The sequence below is a fragment of the Carassius gibelio genome, chromosome B10 (genome assembly GCF_023724105.1).
Source record: "Carassius gibelio isolate Cgi1373 ecotype wild population from Czech Republic chromosome B10, carGib1.2-hapl.c, whole genome shotgun sequence".
In the NCBI taxonomy this organism is placed as follows: Eukaryota; Metazoa; Chordata; class Actinopteri; order Cypriniformes; family Cyprinidae; genus Carassius; species Carassius gibelio.
This window is the reverse complement of record NC_068405.1, coordinates 4,246,700-4,268,976: the sequence shown is the minus strand read 5'-3', so window position 1 is coordinate 4,268,976 and position 22,277 is coordinate 4,246,700. Positions and strand designations below refer to the sequence as shown.

The window sequence follows — 22,277 nt, the reverse complement described above, 5'->3', positions numbered from 1 at the left end:
CCTATATTATATTTATATTATTATTATAGCTCTTAAAAGCGCTCTCTACGTGCAAGTTATGAACGTTAGCCGCAATTCTTCGCGCGTTTCCCAAAAATATAAATTTTCACAAAAAAAGTAGGCTACTGAACTCGTAGAACGCTACTACGTGCTGCTTGAGTCACTGTCCATTCGCAAAGTGCTGAACTAGGCTATACTAACCTTATATGGAACCGTATTCTGACCGTTTAGCCTAACAATCGTCATCTGTTGTGTATTAGGAATCAAGACAGGTAAAAATAATATAAAAAATATATAATGTCATTCTATATAGATAGATCATTGGAGCTAATTGAGTCTTGCCTTATCCGGTCGGCAAAACAGCAAATTTCAGCGCTGCTGTTCCTCTTTTAGATAAAAACCCAAGTCCAACTCGTTCATTGTCATGCTATATAGATCTTCCAGATTTAGGTCTGGATTTCCATGCTACTATGATGTTACCAATGCGTCAACATTTTTTTTATCAAATGACAGTGCCCCCCCGCCGATGATCCAATGCCCCTCCAGTAGATCTGCTCTGCCAAGCCACTAAGCGACCCTTGCAATTGAGTGCAAATGCGCACTTGAGCAGCGCAGCGCTGCACACTGTGACTCCATGTTAAAGAAAATTGTCCGCTCCGCGTCCATAGCAACGCTCTGTTTATGGCAATGGTGTGTTCTACTTCGCAGCGGTCTGTTATCAAGAAATAACAAACCGCATTCTACATTGGGATTCAACCAAGCCATGTAATAAATGCTAATAACATGATGCATAAAATTGGTTTAGTATTATATATTTGCTGTGATGTTAAAGCATTTAAAAGAACAATATAAACCCAGTTTGGCTCCTACACTAAAGGGCTAACATAATTTTCCTGTTAGACATCAAACATGGAACTCAACTCAAGAACTCAAGGTCTTTTATTGTCATTCTGTACATGTTGCCACATAAGAACGAAATACTTACTCAGGGCCAGCAGCGTAAAAAGATAATTAACATACAGCATACATAGAATAATTAAAACATAATTTAATAGACTAAAAATTTTAAAAATAACATAGTAGATATAATATGTACAGTATAGTTACAAGGTAGTCATTAATTTCTGTAGGCCTTACTTAAAATGGTCAAAGGGGCCTCCAACCAATTTTGCTTAGGGCCCCCAAAGGTCTAGGGCCAGCTCTGTTGTGGGCCAATGGTGATGCTGAAGCCAGCCCTGATTTACATGAAACTCAAACTTCAACTTATAGAAATGCAAGCGCAGGATGTGGAAACAAGAGCAAACGGGAAAAAACCACAAGCACACAAAAAAAATAACATGAGCAGGGAACCTGATTTTGTTTGAGATTTGGAATTTTTTTTTTATTCATGTTTCTGTTTTGTGCAATATAATTTTAAATGCGTTTACATTTTTTATTTACACTTATTGTTTTTTGATCCATGACTGTGCTGTTTGTTATTTAAAAAAAAAACTGCATTTGTTTTTCGGTTTTGTGCATTATTATTTTAAATATTTGATCTTTGCTTATTATTTTATCTGTGACTGCAATACATTTGGCGGGATTCTAATCCCATAGTTTTGGATATTCGCGACCAATAAGACAGCATCATCCTGTCTACGTCATTGTGACGTAGTGCGTTGCGTGGGCTAGCTATAGCAGCATTAGCTGTGTAACGGTGATGCTCTAGAGGGTCTCTGAAGATTTCCGAAATATCGACGCAGATCGACATTTCTGAGAGGATCTAATTAATGGTGAGTGAATGTTTTATTATGCACAATGAGCCCTCCGTGTAACGAGGAGTTTATTGCATATATTGCGCGATGAATGTGTGAATGTGATTGAGTGAACGACAAATAAACAGACCAACGGGGAGAGACAGACATCTACTATTTACTATTAAAGTCCTGTTTAGCCTCAGTGTTAGATGTTAAATGTTATGTTTGTTATAATGATATAATAATAATTGTAATTCAGGAGTTATGAATAAGGCATGAATAAAGTTGTGTTTTATTTATTAAATCACCGTTTGATCAAATACATAAGAAAACGGCTTTATTTAAAATGCATTTAAGTTAATTAGTCAGACGTGAATAAAGTAACAAATAAAAAAATTATTAAACTACTGTTTAAATCAAATGCATTTGTTAAACGTTAACCTCTCTTTATAATTAGCTAGTAGTAGCAGTATAAATATTTATGAATCCTGAATTAAGCCTGTTTATTTTTTTTAAATTCAAGTTTATTTGTATAGCGCTTTAAAAAAAAAAAAAAAAAAAAAAAATGACCATTTTAATGACCATTTCATCGAATAGTCCTATATCATAAATCAGTTCAGATAATTCAGATGATATAGGCACGTTATATGAACTTAACTTAATTAACTAATATTTCTCAGCACATAAGATCCAGGGTTGATTGTGCAATAACAAAGTCTACTTCAATGTGAATTTATCAACATTTAATTTCTGCCTTAATCTCTACATTTATGCCTAACCGCACTGTATAGGTATGTGAGAAAAAAATCAATACAAGAAAATTCATATATAATCATAACCATATGATAGATAATAAAAATACTTTAAAAATGTTTTTTAAATGATTAAAATTGGATAATTAAGAAAAGAAAGTTAAGGAATTACTTCCTCATTTCTTGGTCTATTTGCATTATTCAAACACCACCTTGTAGGTAATTAAAAGCCCAACAAGCTCTTTGTAAAAGGTATATATAAAACAATTATTATTTCTAATTAACCACTAATTAATAAAACCGAGAGCATCAATCCACGCATATATTTCCATATGAAATCAAAATAAGGCCATCCTTAAAAATATTTTGGTTTGCAGTTACAGTAATTGTTTTTAAAAAAAGGGTCGGTAGGTTGGTCTATTATTTATTTATTTTTTTCAAGTTTCAATGTAAAAAAAAAAAAAGTAAATTTTTGTGATGGTGATGACGTAGGTATTAATTTAAACAAATTAGCATATCAAATTAGCATATCTTTTTTTACAGAAACCCTCGATGACCAAAAATATAGTTCAGTTAAAATGACAAATATGCATTCATTAGACCTAAAAGTTAATTTGTACGTAAAGGCATTGTGCTAGAAATATTACTATTGTTACTACTATTACTAAAAAATTATTTTTTAAATAAATAAATCACAATATTTCTTCCATGTTTTAATTTTAATAGCAAATCCCTTTTATTTTCCAAAAATAAAATGTTTAAATTTCATAAATTAAAAGACAAATTAAATTTGGGTGAAACTTGTTTACTGTTTTTCATAATTATATAACTTGTAGAAAAACTTTAAACACAATTGTAAATAAGTATAAAGAATGGCATTGCAATTAAAGCTGCAGGAGGGAGCTTTTGCCGCTCTAGCGGTTAATAAACAGAACTGCTTGCGTCTTGCGGAAGAACATTGTAGCCGGAACTACTTCTCTCTGTTTATGTCTATGAAGAATCACAAAGGTACTGGGTTACTCCGCCGCGGTGCCCCCGAAGCAATCTAAAATAGTCCGAATATAAACACTTATTATAGGTGCACCCTAGTGATTCAGGACAAGCCAAAAACACGGTTTGGAAAATGGATTCATGGTGTACTCGCTTATTATATAAATTTTTTTACATTTTGAACACAAACAAAGTTACGGACCGCAGCTCTGATTGGTTGTTTTTTACCGGGAGCGATGGAGTTTCTGCAAATGGCAATAGGACACTGGGAGGAGCCAGAGGAGCTTGATTTTTTTCATATTCTCATATTCTACTGTCAGGACATAATGACAGGTTTAATAAAAATGTAAAAAATATTTTTTTACAAAAGTTCCCTACAGCACCTTTAATTGCGCCAAATTTGACAATCCCTTCTTAGAATTGAAATCGTCAATAATTGTTCTAATGGTGTTAATGTTGAAAGCTGTTGTGAGAAAGTTGGTTGGTTGGTAATCTTGGTTGGGACTTGTGGCACAGAATGTTTTATGACTTCCTGAGGAATTCGGCTCGTGTTTCAACCACAGTCCTGATCGACTCTTTAATTAGTCTGATTCGGGTCAGATCCGGTACAACAGAAAATCCTGAGATTATTAGAAATGCAGCATTTACAATGAATTACGATGCAAATAAGTGCTGATGTGCTGATGGCCACTTATACAGATGTTAATAACACAAATGTGCCAAAGTAAATAATCCACTCACTCTATTCATAAAGACGTGTTCACTTTGATAGCCGTGATCATGCAATAATAGCAAGCTGATTTGCACTCAAACAGATGGTAATCATGCAGATACATTCAACATAAAACACACTCTCACATATATAAAAACTGTTGAAAAATAAAAGAAACAAAGAGAAAGACGATCGCTGTAAGCTCCGCCTCCATCAGCTGACAGGTGCGTCAGAGTGCGTCACATGCTCCAGGAGAGAGCGACAAATTCAAATAAACTATCTTCCGCCTATCTTTCATTCATTCTTTTTTCCGGTGGATCGCCTCATTCTGTTTGTGACACTGTACGCTGCAAAACCATGCCGTGTTTTTACTACCAAGACGCAGTTTCCGACCGTGAGTTATTCCATAACAGACGCAAACAGTTCTGTCGCTGAAGAAATGAAACGTAAACAATGGAATTATGATCCATATTACAACGTGATTGCTTCGTTGGACTAAACGTGCTTCATGAGATGTCGTTCAGTGAACCCTTACCTTTCTAACTAAACGGGGATTTACAGCTCTGGATGTGTTTGACTCGTTATTATGACGGATCTGGTATGTACAGCATTTCCATTGCTCTTGTTTGTATGTGTACTGCTTACACAAATGTAGCAAATACAGTCTTTATAAGCTTTCCATTGAAAAACAGCGATCTGTCATCGATGCTTGAGGCTTAGATCTTTATAATGATACATAGTTTGTCAAGATTAAATTTGTCCCGTTTCATTTAATCTATTCATAAACACTGACACGTGCGAGGGTGAGAGGCTTTGAGGACGAGGGCGTTAGGGTGCAGACTAAGAGGTTAAACACACTAGCAAAGAAAAATCTAAGAATTTCTTAGCCATTGTCTAACAATTGACGTAATTTAGTCGCCCAGAGTCAAATTTAGTCGCATATGCAATATTTTTCTCCCAATGAGAGAAAGTAGGTCTTGATAGGAGCCAAGCTGTCAAGCCTCTTCACAAGCTCAGCCATCTTGTAGACACATGGCTAATCAGGGACTGGTACTCTATCTCCACAAAGGTGTGAATTGACTTAAGTTCCTCAATGCGTTTGGCAGATGAGGAATAGCAGCTAAAGGTCTTGTTGACGACATTTTCGATGTCGATATTTAGCTGATCTCCTGCGTGTTTTGCACTGTTGTGAACGATGTGGGCCACACAGTTTGCTTTCAAAATTACAACAGAGTTGTATCTCCCGTAATTCAGACTAGCATTGTCAGCGGAACATGCAGATATCATGTCTAGTCCTAGTCCGCTTTCCTCCAGCTTGGGGACTATCTGGTGTGGATCGTGGCAGATGTTTCATCACTGTCATCATAGAAATCAAGGACCTTGGTCTGTAGTCCCAAGTCTGTCATCCAGTAACACACTGACAATGGGAAGAGCTTGGTGGTCCCGTGATTGGAGGCATCTGAAGACACTGAGAAGAATGGTGTGTGGGCTGTAGAGACACACACACAGATGGGATGAACTTAAGAGATTCTCTAAAACAGATAATTATAAAAAAAAATACAAGATACTTCTTTACTGTTTTGATCATTATTGAGTTTATATAAATATTATCTATAGATATATTTATACCTTTTCAAAAATTATAGTTGCTTTTGTTTGTTTAGTTTGGGAGATAACGAATAGTGAAATGTTGCTCACAGTCATGTAAGGATACACAGAGCTTGGTTTCACGATGGCATGGATGAGCAGCATTGTTAGCTAACGTTAGCTACTTATGCAATTTCTGTGAACTGAAGGAAAAGTTGACTTTTAACATAGCGGAAGAAGAAGATAATTAGCTAACATTAGCTAGCTAACGCAATCATTGATGGAGTTAGGGGCAAATAATTAGCTAACATTAGCTAGCTAACGCAATCATTGATGGAGTTAGGGGCAAGCACATCAATGACAATGGCTTCTGCCTTCGTCCGACCACAGGCCGTCCTCTTGACAATGTCCGAGTCCGGATAAATCGTTGGGGATAGCTTTTTGCCACAATCTCCTGCTCAATATGATGTAGCATGATACACACTCATCACCTCTGCAGCAGTCAATTTGTCAGCTAGAAAGTTGTATTTAGGTCGGAGGAAAGCATCCATAGATTTGGATGTCTCTTTCTGTTGGACACGTTTCTCGTGAGTCTCCGTGAGCCTGTGTCATTTGACATCGTATTCCCCTCCATGTCCGATTGAGAAGGATGTTTTGAAAAGGTCACAAAAAGCCCTCTCTGTATCCCCCTCAACACCTTTCAGCCTTGTACCCACACCTTCTCTTTTTAATTGATGATGGCAGTGCCTCAGCCTTGCGGTGCATCTAAAAGTTCCTTCCCAGTGTGTCTGGTATGCACATGCGTTGTGACGTTTAAGCATCGATATCGCAATGTACGAATCCACGATAGTCACATCGCAGGATGTGCAATGTAGGCTGTCGTAGTTGATCCGTTATTCATTAACTGTACGGGCCAGTGAGAGAGAGAGAGAGAGAATGAATTTTAACACACCTTTATTACAACTACCCTAAACTAATACAATCAGTTCCTACCTACAGGAGTACAAAATACATACACATTCAAATATATCAAATATACAAAAAAAAATCCATAAAAAAACTCATTCCAAGATACATGCAAACTGTAAACTCTCATTAATTATTTCACACAGAGCCCCCTTATAACACCAAATCAATTCAAAAGACATAAGATCCCCCATAGCATTATAATACCGAAAATCTATTAAAATTCTGGATTTTACTAGGTTAAGAAACACAATTTGCAAATTAACACTTGAGTTACGTTCAATTCTTATTTTTCTAGTGTCATATATTGCCTTCTTCGCTTGACCCAATAAAAAGTTCAGTAATTGACAACAAACTCGGCGTCTCCGGATGTATTTAAATCCACAAATAAACATTTCCATAGAAAAAATCTCGTCAAAGCGACTAAATAAATTCTCTAAAACCTGAAACAATGGTACAAGCCTGATACAATGCACAAAAGCATGAAAAATGTTCTCCTTTTGAAAACAAAAAGGGCATTCATCGCTAGTATCATGGTTTATAACTGAAACAAAAGCGTTCACAGCAATCGCTCCATGAAGGATCCTCCATTGTAAGTCACCAACTTTTTTTGACACAGGTGATTTATATAATGCTCGCCATTCTGGCTTGACATCCTCCCCTAGATGGAGGGCAGAACGCCAAGGCGTATCAATTCTTTTATGCAAAAACTTCTTATTCAGAGTTTTGACACAGTTTTTGTAGTACATTTTTCCAGACACTGGATTAGGACCATTTAACATCATCAAACTGGGTTTTAAGAAAACACCTTCGCATTCTTCAAAATCAGTCAACAGATACAAATCAGGAAAAGGGTCATTACAATCTGGAGTAATTGACCCTTCAGAATAATCTTCCAACAGTTTAACTTCTTCCGACGTAAGTGCTAACTTCCATTTTTCAAGTAATTTGGCTGTTATGCGTTTCGATTTTAACCCCAAATGTCTGACGACTGCATCAACATTCTCAAAGTCCAGTCCAGCCAGTTTAAATAAATGTCCAAGTGTTAAAACTCCAGCATTAAGAAGAATATCACAAATTCCAGGGAGTATTTTTTCATCTGATATGTCCAAGCGCGATCCATAAACCAGAGGTTCTTCTAGCAGCCAATGAAGAGAAGTCACAGAGCTGGGTCTCTGCACCTTGAACAAAGTCCAAACTTTAAATAGGTTCCGATAAAAAATTGGCAACTTAGACAAGTCCATCTTATGCGGATTTAACCAGAACAAAGATCTCTCAAAGTTTAGACCTCTGAAATCTCGCAAAATAACACAAGCAGCTTGTTTCCAGTTTGAGTCCACTGGTCCAGTCAACAACCTTTGAGCAAACTGAAGTCTAAAGGCTGCTATTCTGCTTTGTATGTGCATTAAACCATGTCCTCCTTCTTCTTTGGGTAAATATAGAACGGATTTCGGCACCCAATGCATCCTATCCCAAAAAAAATCAACTAAAATAGATTGTAATCTTGGCAGTAAATCTCGTGGAGGATCCACACAATTAAAACGATGCCATAGAGCAGATGCAATTGAATTGTTTATGATCAATACTCGACCTTTATAGGACGTTTTAGGGAGCAAAAATTTCCATTTATTAAGCCGACCTTTAAACTTCTCCACAATCCCTTCAAAATTCTTTTTCATAAACATTTCATCCCCTAAAAACACTCCCAAATATTGTAAACCTTCCTTGGTCCAGGATAAACCTTCTGGAAGTTTTGGTTCCATATTGACCCAGCTTCCAACCAATATTGCTTTACTCTTGGACCAATTTACTTTGGTAGCAGAAATATTTTGAAACTTTTTCAGGATTTCCAACAGCACATTTACATCTCTCTGTCCATTAACTAAAATAGCAACGTCATCAGCATATGCTGATAACTTAAAATAATTTTTACAACATGGGACATGTACTCCAGACACTTGTGCTCTTAATTTATTTAAGAGGGGCTCTATAGCCAAAGTATACAGCATTCCAGACAAAGCACAGCCTTGCCTGATACCTCTCAACACTTTAAAAGGGGCACACAAATTTCCATTAATTTTTAGAATACTTTCAACATCATTGTACAACACTTTTATCAAAGAAATAAAATCATTACTAAAACCAAAAGCTGTTAAAACATTCCATAAGTACAAGTGTTCCACTCTGTCAAATGCTTTTTCTTGGTCGATGGACACAAGGCCAAAGTTAAGTTTTAGGTTTTTACCTATATCTAAAATATCCCTAATAAAGGAAATATTTTGAAAAATTTGTCTCCCTGGAACACAGTACGTCTGATCAGGATGAATAATTTGACTTATAACTTCACTTAATCTACTAGCCAAAACTTTGGAAAGTAATTTATAATCTGTACATAACAAGCTCACAGGTCTCCAATTTTTTATCTCATTTAGATCACCTTTCTTTGGCAATAATGTGAGAATACTTCTTCTACAACTTAAAGGTAGTTGTCCATTGACCAAACTATAATTTATTACGTGCAATAAATCTGGGCTTACCTCTGTCCAAAACGCCTTATAGAATTCTACTGGTAGCCCGTCTATTCCAGGTACTTTACCACCTTCCATACTTTGAAGCGCCTTTTCTAGTTCCTCTAAAGTGACAGCTTTACTAAGTTCAACATTTACTTCTTCAGATACTTGAGGCAGATTTTCAAAAAAATTCTCATCCTGCATTTCATCAAGTATTAAGTCACTCTCATATAATTTTCCATAAAAACTAACTGCCCGGTTTCTGATTTCAATAGGATCTGACAACACATCTCCGGTGTCGGAACGTAAAGTATGTATAAGCCTTTTTTGCCCATTTTTCTTTTCTAAATTGAAGAAGAACTTAGAAGGTGCATCCATCAACTCAATATTCTGAAATCTTGACCTGACGAGAGCTCCTTGTGCAGTTACATCTAACAAGTCATTTAAAACATTCTTTTTCTCTTTAAAACTCTTGATAGCGGTCAACTCTCCAGTGACGTCAGCAAGTTCTTGTAACTCATTTAGTTCTTTTTCTAACATTTCAATTGCACCTTTTCTTTCACGTGTGGCATTAAAGGTGTAATGCTGGCATAACTGTCTCACTTGGGTTTTTGCAAAATCCCACCACTGCTGTACAGATTGAAAGGAAGGTTTTTTTGATCTGAAATCAATCCAGAAATCTTTAAAAATACCTTTAAAAAAAAGATCACATAACAGATTTTTATTCAAGTGCCAATAAGCACTTTTTGGCTTAATAGACCCCACTGTCACATCACATTTTACTAGACTATGGTCAGAAAAACCAATTGGGATAATAGAACATCCCCTAAAAAGATTAAGTTGGTGTTTATATCCATAGAATCTATCCAACCTCGCTAGAGATACCAGATTATCTCGAACGTGTGTCCAAGTATACTGCTTTTGGGTAGAATGAAAATTTTTCCACACATCAACAATCTCATTAGACTTCATCAATTCAATGAGTCTCTTTCGTGATGGCATATGAGGCTCTACATGATTTCTATCTGTGAAGTTTTCCGTGCAATTAAAATCCCCCCCCAAAATTAAAACATCCTCTGTGTTACAATTAGCTAATACATGACTCAAAGTGTCTAAAAAACACATTCTTTCAATTGCTCTGGTAGGAACATACACAGAAATAAATACAAAAAAACAATTCTCAAACTGGGCTCTGACTTTTAGCAGTCTACCCTTTAAAACCTCTTCTACTTGATATGAACAAGGAATAAAACTATTTGAAAATAAAATAGCAACCCCTCCACTGGTTGAACTCAAATGACTTAAAATAGTCAATCCATCAAACTCTCTTGCCCAATCACTCTCATTTATCTCATCACTATGAGTCTCTTGAGCAAATAAAACATGCACATTTTTCTGTCTAATTGTTTCAAAAAGATGAAACCGCTTTTTCCCTTCTCTTGCCCCATTCATATTCAGAGAAGCAATACATATTTCTCCCATAAATGAGGAAAGAAAAAAAGTAATTAGACTGAAACACAAACCCCCATAAATGTACTTTTCATTTTTCATTACAACTATTGGACTCTGGTTGGGCATTAAGCTTGGCAAGTATTTTCTTCAGACGATATATTTCTTGGTTGTTAAAACAACCTTCACTCCTATATATTTTTGCTTTTTCAATGAACTGCAACACATCTGGAAAATGCTCTTCAATACGAACTTTTCTCGCATTCTTAGTTGCTTTCAAAAAAGATTTAATGTCATCTGAACTATAACTTTTATTGGAAAAGCCACTTAGCGGAACACTGCACTCCACACTACATTCCGAGAAATCACTTTCACTTTCTGTGTCCGTTTGACTTACATCGCAAACTAACCCTTTTTTCGCTTGCTGATCAGAAGGACGCTGTTCTAGCCTTCGCTTCAGTGGCGTTTTAAAAGCACAATCGTCTAACTCGGTCTCCGTCACACTTTCAAGAATAACAGGAGGTTTGTCTACGGTGTCCACAACACAGCCTCTATTCTCCACCTCCTTATCTTCACCCACAGTAACCATCATCCCATCATCTTCCTCAGAACTAACTGCCCGCTCCTCGTCCACTGTTAATGTGACAGCCGACGTCACCGCTGTCTGCACTGAACTCGGTCCAGGCACGTCAGCATCCGCGACTAACACAGCGGCATTACGAATTACATTTTCATTTACCATGTTCCCGTCCTTTAAAACATGTGAAGGTCTCTCATTTGACTTATCCTGTCTACCTGGACACGCACGGACCATATGCCCAAAAATGCCGCAATTAAAACACTTCATTTTATTTGTAGTGGCAAAAATGACGTAATTAAATTCCTCATGTCGAAAACTTAAGGACAAATCCAGTTCATCAATATTATCTTGCAGGATCATATAAACATAACGTCTAAATGACACTACATGTTTCAAAAGAGGAGACTTGGTGCCAATCGGAATCATCTTTATAGGTGAAACTGTTTTGCCATAACGAGCAAGTAATCCAATCAACACTTCATTTGGAATAAATGGGGGCACATTTGATAACGTCACCTTTTTAGAAGGTGTAGACAAGGGAAGCACTGGTATAAAAATACCATTAATTACTATACCGTTTTCTACTAACTGATTGGCTAAATCCACTGTTTTCATAAATACAACAACAGCGCTGTTCATACGGGAGGCTGATACAATATTCTCATGTCCGACCGCTTCACCCACCGCTAAACTGCATTCCTCCACACCAGCGACTGAGTCTATCTTTACACCATGACGCCTTGTCAGAGAATTAAAACTCCCGCTGCTGCCTGGGGTGGCCATGCTCCCAGCACGTGGAAGCCGACACCCCGTCTGACACAACACTCACTTCCCTCCTTCACAAATTAATTATACAAAATAGAAACGAATAAACAACTAACCAAAATCAAACAACAGAAAAAACAGTAAGAAAAAGATAGAGAAGTATAGACCACTCGTACCTCACACAGCAGCCAAACGCTCGCTCACAATCGCTCCGCCCACTCAACCGGCACATGCGCACAGAGAGAGAGAGAGAGAGAGAGAGAGAGAGAGAGAGAGCGCGAGAGCGAGAGCGCGCGCGCGAGAGAGAGAGAGAGAGAGAGAGAGCGCGCGCACGAGAGAGAGAGAGAGAGAGAGAGAGAGAGAGCGCGCGCGCACGAGAGAGAGAGAGAGAGAGAGAGAGAGCGAGCGCGAGAGCGCGCGCGCGCGAGAGAGAGAGAGAGAGAGAGAAGAGCGCGCGCACGAGAGAGAGAGAGAGAGAGAGAGAGAGAGAGAGCGCGCGCACGAGAGAGAGAGAGAGCGAGCGAGCGCGAGAGCGCGCGCGCGAGAGAGAGAGAGAGAGAGAGAGAGAGAGCGCGCGCACGAGAGAGAGAGAGAGAGAGAGAGAGAGAGCGCGCGCACGAGAGAGAGAGAGAGAGAGAGAGAGAGAGCGCGAGAGCGCGAAAGAGAGAGAGCGCTTCAAACAACAGGAGCGATGTCTTGCTCTCGCTCCCTCGCATATATTAATAAATTGACACGATGGGGTCGATGTTTAAATCATTATAAATGAGAATGTAAATCTGCTCACCCCATTTTTGTTTGTAAGAAAAAATTAGATTAGATTTCATATCGCAATATATATCGCAGAAAAATAAAATATTGCAATGTCATTTTTTTCCCAATATTGTGCAGCCCTACTCTCAAATATCAATGCTGTGCTTTATTTTAAAACCGGGACAACACTCTAATTAGGGATGCACCGATCATGATTTTTCATGGCCGATACCGATTTTTTTTACAAGCAAACTGGCCGATTCCGTGTGCATAAACAAGGTATTTGGTATTTATTAGGCCAAACTTGCTTTTGGCTATTGAAAACAATAACCATAACCATCTGAAATTAAAGGCAGTTACTGCACAATAAGTAGCCTACATTCAATACAAACATAGATGGTACAGACATCAGCATTTAGCTTTTGTTTTTGAATTGGGTTGAAACTACATAGAACTGGCCTTAAATATAAAGGTTAACCATGTGAAATTAAAGGCAACAACTGCATAGTTCTACAGTCCAAATCACACAATCAACACACATTCATTAACATGTTTCTTAATCAGCATTCAGTATTTATTTGTTTTTAAATTTGGTTATAAAAAAAAAAAGAAAAAGCTCTTTACCAGTGAGACTAAATAAAATTATGCTATATAAATACATTTTCCAAAATGTTAAAATCTAATAATGTTGGTAAGAATAAAACAAAATGCAAAGTGTTTCATTGATCCAATAAAATAATAAAAAAATTAGGGTAATGATTCACATCTATATTTTTTTACTTGAGCCAGTGAAAAATAAATAACTTATTGTCTCAAGTAAAAAAAAATATAGATGTGGATCATTACCATAAAATGTTTTAATTGGATGAATTAAACACTTTAAATTAAGTCTATGTAATGTTAAGGTAAAATAAAGTTAATCATCCTAATGCAGAAACTGTTTATTTCTGGCTTTTCAAACGTGTATGCAAGTTCTGATAAAAAAAAAAAAAAAAAAAAAAAAACATTTAAGTTTTGTCACAGTTTAGTCCGTTTCGTTTCTCATCCAACATGTGAGAAGTTGATCTGAACATCTCTTCACGGTCTACTCGTGTTCAGGGTGCGGACCGGTACAATATATGCTCGCGCAGCTTTAGTGCACGCAAGAAAGGCTCTTATTTGTGCGTCAGTACACCAACGGCTGATCGCTTCCTGTTATCTGTGCCTCAGACATGAAGCTCTGCATTTCCAGTGCTGGATGGCTGCCCATGTCCTGCGAACAGATTTCGAAATACTCTTCCACACAAATGACATAACGAACGATTACAATGTAGTCTGTGCACCCGAGCGAACTCCGAAAAAATCGGCCGATAAAAGGACCAAAAACTGGCCGATTAACGATCGCGTATTTTAAGCAAAAACCGTCCGGTTCCGATTTATGGCCAGTCAAACGGTGCATCCCTAATTCTAATCATATAACACACTAATAAATGAACATATGAACAGCAGATATATTAAACATTTGAACAAAATATGAACTATCAAAATAAAAAATTTATTAGAGCAATGACATTCAAGGTATAGAAAGAATACATTTAGGAGCATTATCTCGGATATCATAAGAAACATAAGAGTAATAAATGTATCTTGATTCTGAACTTTTAATAAAAATATCAACAGCGATTATATTAAACAATGTTTCTGAACTCAGAAGATTAAATGTCAAAAGATAAATAATATAAATTTAAGCAAAGGAATTCAAGTAAAAAAAAAAAATAGCAAATAAAATTTAGCAGCAATATCTCAGATATTGTAACTTATTCTGTCAGTTGTGCAACCTTTTGTTTCAGAGGAGAAAACCGAGCCAGTGAGCTTTGAGCGTCATCTTTTTCTACCAGCCATGGACCGGCGGCCACAGTATCACTTGTGCATAAAAGCTTGAAAATAATTCCCTAAAAGCGGGATCCGCGGGTTGGAAAAAAAAATACGACCCGTGGATACCGCTTTAAAAAAAAATATGTATATATATATATATATATGTATATGTATATGTGTGTTAATACATATAATTATGTTATGTTATTATATGAAAAACAGTAAACAAATTTAATTTGTTTTTTAATTAATGACATTTAAACACATTTTATTTTGGGGTAAAGGGGATTTGCTATCAAAATTAAAACGTAAGAAATATTGTGTGATTAATTTCTTTAAAAAATAGTTGGATTAATTTTGTCAACAGTAGTAGTATCACATACATTCTACTAAATAATAGTAATATTTCAAGCACAGTAGTGCTGCAACGATGCATCGACGTCATCGATTACTGTTTGTTTATATCTCGCGTATAAGTTGCATTCTATCACAAAAACAGAGACCACTGTTATCAAAAGTATGGGAATACAAAATAAAATGGCCCTTTGTTCCCTTTGGTGTACCACGGAAGCTCAACTGTGATGTGCGAGCACCTCAGAGGAACACATCTCGGCGCTCTCCGGTGTTACTGATTAACTGGTTACTGTGTGATCTGGTGACCAACTTCCTGGTTCAGGTCTGATATTCTTGCGCTTGCGGCATTCTAAAAAGTTTAGATGTTTTTAACGCAATGCGATTCGGACGCGCCTGGAAAAAATGAGCGCGTCGCACCGGTCGCACCCCGCGTCGCTTTCATTATGAGCGCGCTTATCGCGCGCCTACATTGGAAATAACGAACTTGAGCGCGCAAAAGGCGCGGTATGTGAACTGCCCCTTAAAAGATAGCGCGCCGCAAGACAACAGTCACAAACCACCGAGCCACCCAGAATCAGCTCCAGATCTCTGGAAACCATGCTAAACCATAGCAGAACTCTGACTACATTTTATGGTTTGTGATGCTAAAGAACATTTCATGACGTCTCAGACAACTGTAAATTTATGGCTACTGTGGTTTAATTATAAACGCTATCATAAACTCATATTTACCATAGTAAAATAATTTTCTTTGCCCCTTTACTTATTTTATACTGTAAAAACTTCAACCATGTTGGTTGAAAATGAATAAAGGTTGAAATATTATATTAGAAGTTGTACTTATATTTTTTTTTGTAAAGTTACCCAAAGCATTCATTAGCTAATAAAAAAGAACATTAGATTAATTATTTATTGTAATAAAAATAATCGTTAGATTAGTCGACTAATCGAAAAAATAATCGTTAGAATAGTCGACAGAAAAAATAATCGTTAGTTGCAGCTCTAAAGCACAGTGCCTTTATGTAAAACTTAACTTTTATTTTGACGGGTTACCGTGAATACCTTTAAATTGACACTGGTTTTACTCAAATGAAACAGTAAATGTTTGTGAGGTGACTGGTTCTGGTGATGTTGTTTATTGTATTGATGTCCTCATTGAGACAGCACATGCTGAAATTACTGTCAAGAACCGGGTTGACCGGGCACTCTGGTACTTAAAGAAACCTGGTACTGTCACATTTTCATTTTTTTAGTACCGACTTGGTACCAAAGTATCAGGTCTTTTGACAACACTAAACCTGGTTTAAATTAAGTGACAGGAACACTTTTTGTAAGCAACAAAACAAAAATAACTTTTTTGTGAATAGTCTCTTCTGTGTCACTCCATATCACCATGCTGCATATGCTCAGGTGTCCGCCACGCCTCTAGGATGCAATGTTTCTACGTGTATTTAGATTTGATTTTAAATCAAACGGTGCATCATTGTGGCATGTTATTGACACACTGTTTTCTGAATGAATGTTGTTCAGTTGCTTTGACACAATATGTTTTGTTAAAAGTGCTATATAAATAAAGGTGACTTGACTTGACTACTGCGCAGTCTATTTAAGTTACCTCAAAATAGCTAGGGATGTGCAACAGTGATCGAGTACTCGACAGCGACAGCGATGATCGATCACGTAAACGATGATCAAAATTATTTTTATTTTATTTATTTTTTTTATTGGTTATGGCAGCACGTTGGGGCGGCACCCTGATCTCTGATTGGTTAGCTTCCCACTTGATGCCTCAAAAGACGTAAGAAGACAGATAATCATAGCCTCAAAGTCACGTAGTGATGGCTGGCTTCCCTTTGAGAAGAACTATGAAAATACAGTTCAGGGTAAGCTGTGCAGCACCAAGCTGTCACACAAATCAACAACAAATACACTGCGCTATCATCTAAAATGTGTACATAAAATATCTGGTGATAACAGAGCGACAACTCAGACGAGCACTGAATCGCTTGCCTTAAGACCTAAATGCAACGCAGGCAGAACCGAGAAGACGACAAAGCTATTCGCTGAAATGGTGGTGAAAGATTTGCTGCCCATTAGTTTCAGGGACAGAGAAGGTTTACTTGTCCAGTGGTGCCTGGCTGTTCCTGCAACTTGGTGAACTTTTTTTTCTTTATCTCTTAAAAACTACATTCACCGCTGGATCAAAATATGCGGCTAAAGTTATACTGGAAGACAATGTTTTGTTAAAAAAAATGCAGTTGAATAAAGTAGCTAAAACAGAAAAAGTATCTTTGTGTGTTAATTTTTAAATCAAATGATTAAATGGTCTTTATAAAATAAAAATGCACTGGATATATTTGTAGCCTAATTACATTAAACATATTCGTAGAGATGACGAAATCAAAATTATTTGTTTGTCATAGTTTTTATCTATATTTTAAATCGTATTCAATTATTTTGCAATAATCAGTGATTTCCATGCTGTTAAATAATATTTTGGTTGATCAGAATGTGCAAATTGAATACAAAATATTAGAATACATAAAAAAATAACGATAGTGTGAATTTATTGTACTTTCGTGTTTGTAAAGCGCAATCCGAGTTACACTTTCTGTCAAGTTCACATCTGCATCGGCAAATCTTTTTCAGATAAAAGTTGCAAGAGCTAGTCTAAGTCTGATTAATTAACATGAACAATTATGCTGAAATCGCTGCATATCAGCGATTCGTTTCATGCTCATATAAGCAATGCCTAATAATGATATTGCTCTTAAATGTTTTATTTTTCTATTATTATTGTTATTATGTAATTATTGATGTTATAATAATTCAGCCGAGCTTTTTTTCTGTCATATTTGTGGGCATAATGCAATTCATGTGTCTTCGAAAACGCGCAGGTGGTTTATGGAAAATAAAACTTAACTTAAAAATAAAACTTAATTACACCTATTATACTTAATAACGTAGATGAAAATATAGCACAAATCTGCCATACATTTATAATGAGAACTTTATAGGAATCTATAGTAAAATCTGTCCTTGCCCATCTTTCAGCGCGCTGTCATGAAAACGCATCAGCGGGAGCTCGCGCTCTCTCTCTCTCTCTCTCTCTCTCTCTCTCTCTCTCTCTCTCTGTCTAACGCATAAATTATCATCCTATTGTGCTGATACAAGTATTAATGTTACGTCTGTATCTCAGTTATCTGATTTATCATTGGATGTGTCATAGATAGAATTAGCTTCCGTTTATTGGTATACTCTTCACCTCATGCAGATATTTCTTGCTCCTTTATTAATAACATTGCTTGATCATAATCATAATCTAACCTGTCCTAATCATGTGTTCATGTTTTCATAGACAAATTTTCATGTCAGATTTTTATTTTTATTTTTCATTTTCATAATAATCTTCAGATTTTTTTTTTCATTATATAAATTATGGCCATGCCCCACCCCACCGCATAAGCCCCACCCCCGATTAATCGATTAATCGTTTTTGAAACCTATCGATGATCGAAATGAGAAATTTCCCAAAATGCCCATCCCTAAAAATAGCAACTTGCCAGCAGTGTGCTCGAGCACCTCTTTTTCAGACCCGGGCACCCATAGGTGCACAAATGTCTTTACTATTTAAACACTGTGGTGCAGGACATGAAAATGATTACCGCGTTAGGTTGAAGCTAGCAAAAAACACACCTGGCGTTGTAGGGCTGGACGATTATGGCTAAATTCAAAACCTCGATTAATTGAACATTTTACCTCGATTACGATTAATGAACGATTATTTTGTTTCTGTTTAGTTTTTTTGCCCTGATAGTTCACTGACAAGGTTTGTACTGTAAGCAGGGCCATAGCTGGGGTCAGCAGGGCTCCGGTGCAGGTCGTACCAGTGGGTCCTGTCTGAAAGTGTTTAATCTGAGTTCGTTCTGTTTATTTGTTTGTGCTATGTACACAGTGTTTAAGTTTTTCAAGTTTGTAAGTGTCCAGGTACAGAAACCGAATAATTAAATGTAAAATAGCACTGTAAAAATTAACCATACAGTCAAACCAAAATTTATTCAGACACCTTCAACATTTCTCACATTATCAGTTTATTTGCTATAGTTTAGAAAATGGTAATAAAATATGACAAGAACTCAGAGTTAAACTGTCAGAACAAATTCATCTTGATAATTTCAGATAACTTTGATTGTAATCCATTACATATCTTTCAATCAAACAAAACTTCAGACAACAGTCAATACTTTGTTGGCCAATTACCAAGCAATGATTAATTGTGTTCAGTGTGAAAAGGTTGCCTTAGCAATTCTGCAAAGGAGAGCCAGACCTCCGGGGTCGCGGGCGAAATCGGAGCTCTACCCGGGAAAGGTGCACCATCCTGGGCAAGGCTGCCGTAGAGGGAGTGGTTGGATGTTCGACTGGGGCCCGCTCGGGAACGCCGGGGCCTAGGGACTTGAAACCCGGGTCGTTGATGGGGCCCGTCGACCCCTCTCGGACGTCGCCGCCCCTGAGCCGACAGCCCCCCGGGGGCCGGGGATAGCGCCCCCCAAAGTTTGAAATTTTGAAAGGCGATAGCTCAGTTCAGTGTTACTGTCTGTGAGACGCGGCTCTCTCTCTCTCTGCATGCGCACCGAGCACAGCGTGAGTAACCAGATGCTCAGTTCAGCTTTTCAGCTTGTTTGATTGCTTTAAAGTCTTTTGAATGGTTACATTTGCAAGTGGCAAGGCTTAATAACACGTGAAATAACACCGGTTTGTGTTGAACCGGCGTTCACCTCCGTGTTTTGCTTTTATTTCACTGACTGGACGGGGCAGAGTCATCTGGCTACACATGCGCTAGTATGCTTTTTAGGGGGAAGTGTTAACAGGATTAAAAAACGAAATAACTGACATGGGGAAATTAAGTCGGTTAGAGGTTATGAATTTCAGTTTCGATTACTATTCGATTAATCATCCAGCCCCATTGTGCAGGGTGTATGATAGGACCCCATGTTTATGACCGTATATGTGTTTGTGTGAAATGTCATACTTTTAATGTCGTTACAGTGTGTGATTCCTATATGTACATTTATGTTACAGCTCTGTGCCATGTCCCTGAAGAGCCCATCAGACCTGCTCAATGAAAACACGTACATCCCTCCTTCCTTGACCCTTGACCAGCTCTGCTTATCATATGAAAGAAGGTTGGGCCCGACAGAGACTCGTGGGTCAGATGCTTTCTCTCTAAAGAGTCAACTTAATAACGGCAGCACAAACTCTCTCCAGCTTCTCAAAGGCATTATGGGAGGACTAGATGATAATGATGATGTGTCCCTGCGGCACCAGGAAGATGAATGGAGCAGAAATCATGAGAATGAGCACAGCCTTCCAGTCTCTGAGAGCAACGCCAAGTGGATGAAGGAAGGTCAGAATCAATTATGCAAGTTAGCAGAGCAACAGCAAGACCAGAATCTGAACCTGGTTGAAAACAAGAATGAATCTACTGACAGAAACCCAAACCAGAACTCACAGCGGCGTCATGAGGAGAAGAACAAGACCCTGAAAGCGCTCTGCTCTGAGCACAGCTGGGCAGACGATCAGCCTCTTCTGATTTACTCTTCTAACACTCTGATGGAGAACAACCAAGAAAACCAAGAGCACACGAGAGACCAGGAAGTAGAGAGAGAGGAAGAGGAACATTTAAATCCCAGTGGAGCAGAGGGCGCAGATTCGCCTGAGATTCAGAAGAAAGGAGGTGAAGGTGGCAGCAGAAATGCTTGTTTATTATTCAGTAAAAACGTCATTCCCAGCGACGAGGAGTCCAGCTGCATGTCTCTGTCTCAGGGAAGCACTGCAAGCAGCACCCCGGACGGAGAGCCAGGTAGATCAAAAACAGACCTTCCCGAAACAAATTCACCAACGCTTAGTAAATGTCACATTTTATGGTTAAACCTGTATGTTAATGAATTCATAAATGGGGCACTCATGCACGCTCATTCACAATAACCAGTCACCGCCTATGAATTACAATTACGCAAACTGCATATCCAGAAACGCAGTGGAATATTCTGGTCTACTTTTTTCAGGTTTGTCTCCAGTATATTGCATAAATGCAAAAAAAAAAAAAAAAAAAAAAGACTTTTCAGGCCATATACCTAACAATAAATATTCAGTAACGTGTGCCCCACCAAAGAGTTTTTAGCTGTTTTTTACAGTTATAAACTCGGCTCGAAAGAAATATATAATAATAAAATATTCTGAAAGAGTGCAAGGGCAAATGAATTACTTATGGTAATGCATGTTTTATGCACCATTTACATTTCTTCTGTACCAACTAACATTTTGAATATAGAAATATTTTCATGAATTTGAAAGTTTACGTCAGAATGGGTTTATGAACAATTTACAGTAAGTAAATTTATTAATCTATTACAAATCAGGTTTTTTGCAGTTTTTATGAAGGTTAATTAAAGACCATTTCTGTGACCAAGTAAAGAAATAAGAGGAATAAATTGAAGAAGGGATGCACAATATTAGATTTACCTGTATCTGATGTGCTGATAATTAGAAAATAATTTTGGCTGATAGCAAATGCCGAGACCAATATTTGCTTTCCTGTGTAGAAATTATTTACTAATTTCTAGTAAATAGTTTATTTTTAACTTTGGTTAGTTTTGAGCAAAAACATATTTGTTAGAACAAATGAACATTATAAAAAATATTTTTTAATGAGAGTGCATTGAAAGCTTTGAAAAATAAATGTTGATAATAAAATCAAGCTCTGCATTTTTTTAAGGTGTAGTTAAAAACCCTAACATTTTATATGTGGATTAAACATCAATAGATGTTCTAAAGTAAAGAACTGTTAAAATTTTTTTTTTTTATTTTAAAGATCATTGTTTTATGTATTTGGTGTAACTGTTATAATTTATTTTTTTTCAGCAATGTAATGATACTCATACTGTGCTGCACATCGCAATCGCAATCGCAATATCTGTCAAAAAAAATCGCAATTAGATTTTTTTTCCCATATCGCACAGCCCTACTTGCCACAGTGTCTTCATTTTTACATGGGTATATTATGTGCATTCAGATCAAGTATAATATTAATGATTAGGGAATCCAGTGTTTGATTGGTCTGATACTTGTCTCGGATCCGAAATTCAGCTAGACTGATACTTTCACATTATTAGCTTCACTACATTAATATTACACCGCTAAGAAGCTTGTTGCGTAACTGGATCATGACCTGCTGACTTTTGTGCTGCCCCTCTAATTTTGTGCTAATTTTAT

At 37.1% G+C, this 22,277-nt stretch overlaps 1 protein-coding gene across 2 annotated transcripts in view; it reads left to right on the top strand.

Annotated features, from left to right (window-relative positions):
* The first annotated feature begins 1,626 nt into the window (after positions 1-1,626).
* apbb1 (amyloid beta (A4) precursor protein-binding, family B, member 1 (Fe65)) overlaps positions 1,627-22,277 on the top strand; it is a 41,019-nt gene continuing 20,368 nt past the window's right edge. For both annotated transcript variants that reach the window (XM_052567017.1, XM_052567016.1), the window contains exons 1-2: positions 1,627-1,772; positions 20,085-20,865. In XM_052567017.1, the coding sequence (XP_052422977.1) occupies positions 1,770-1,772; positions 20,085-20,865 (784 nt within the window). In that variant the 5' untranslated portion in view covers positions 1,627-1,769. The remainder of the gene's footprint in view (positions 1,773-20,084; positions 20,866-22,277) is intronic.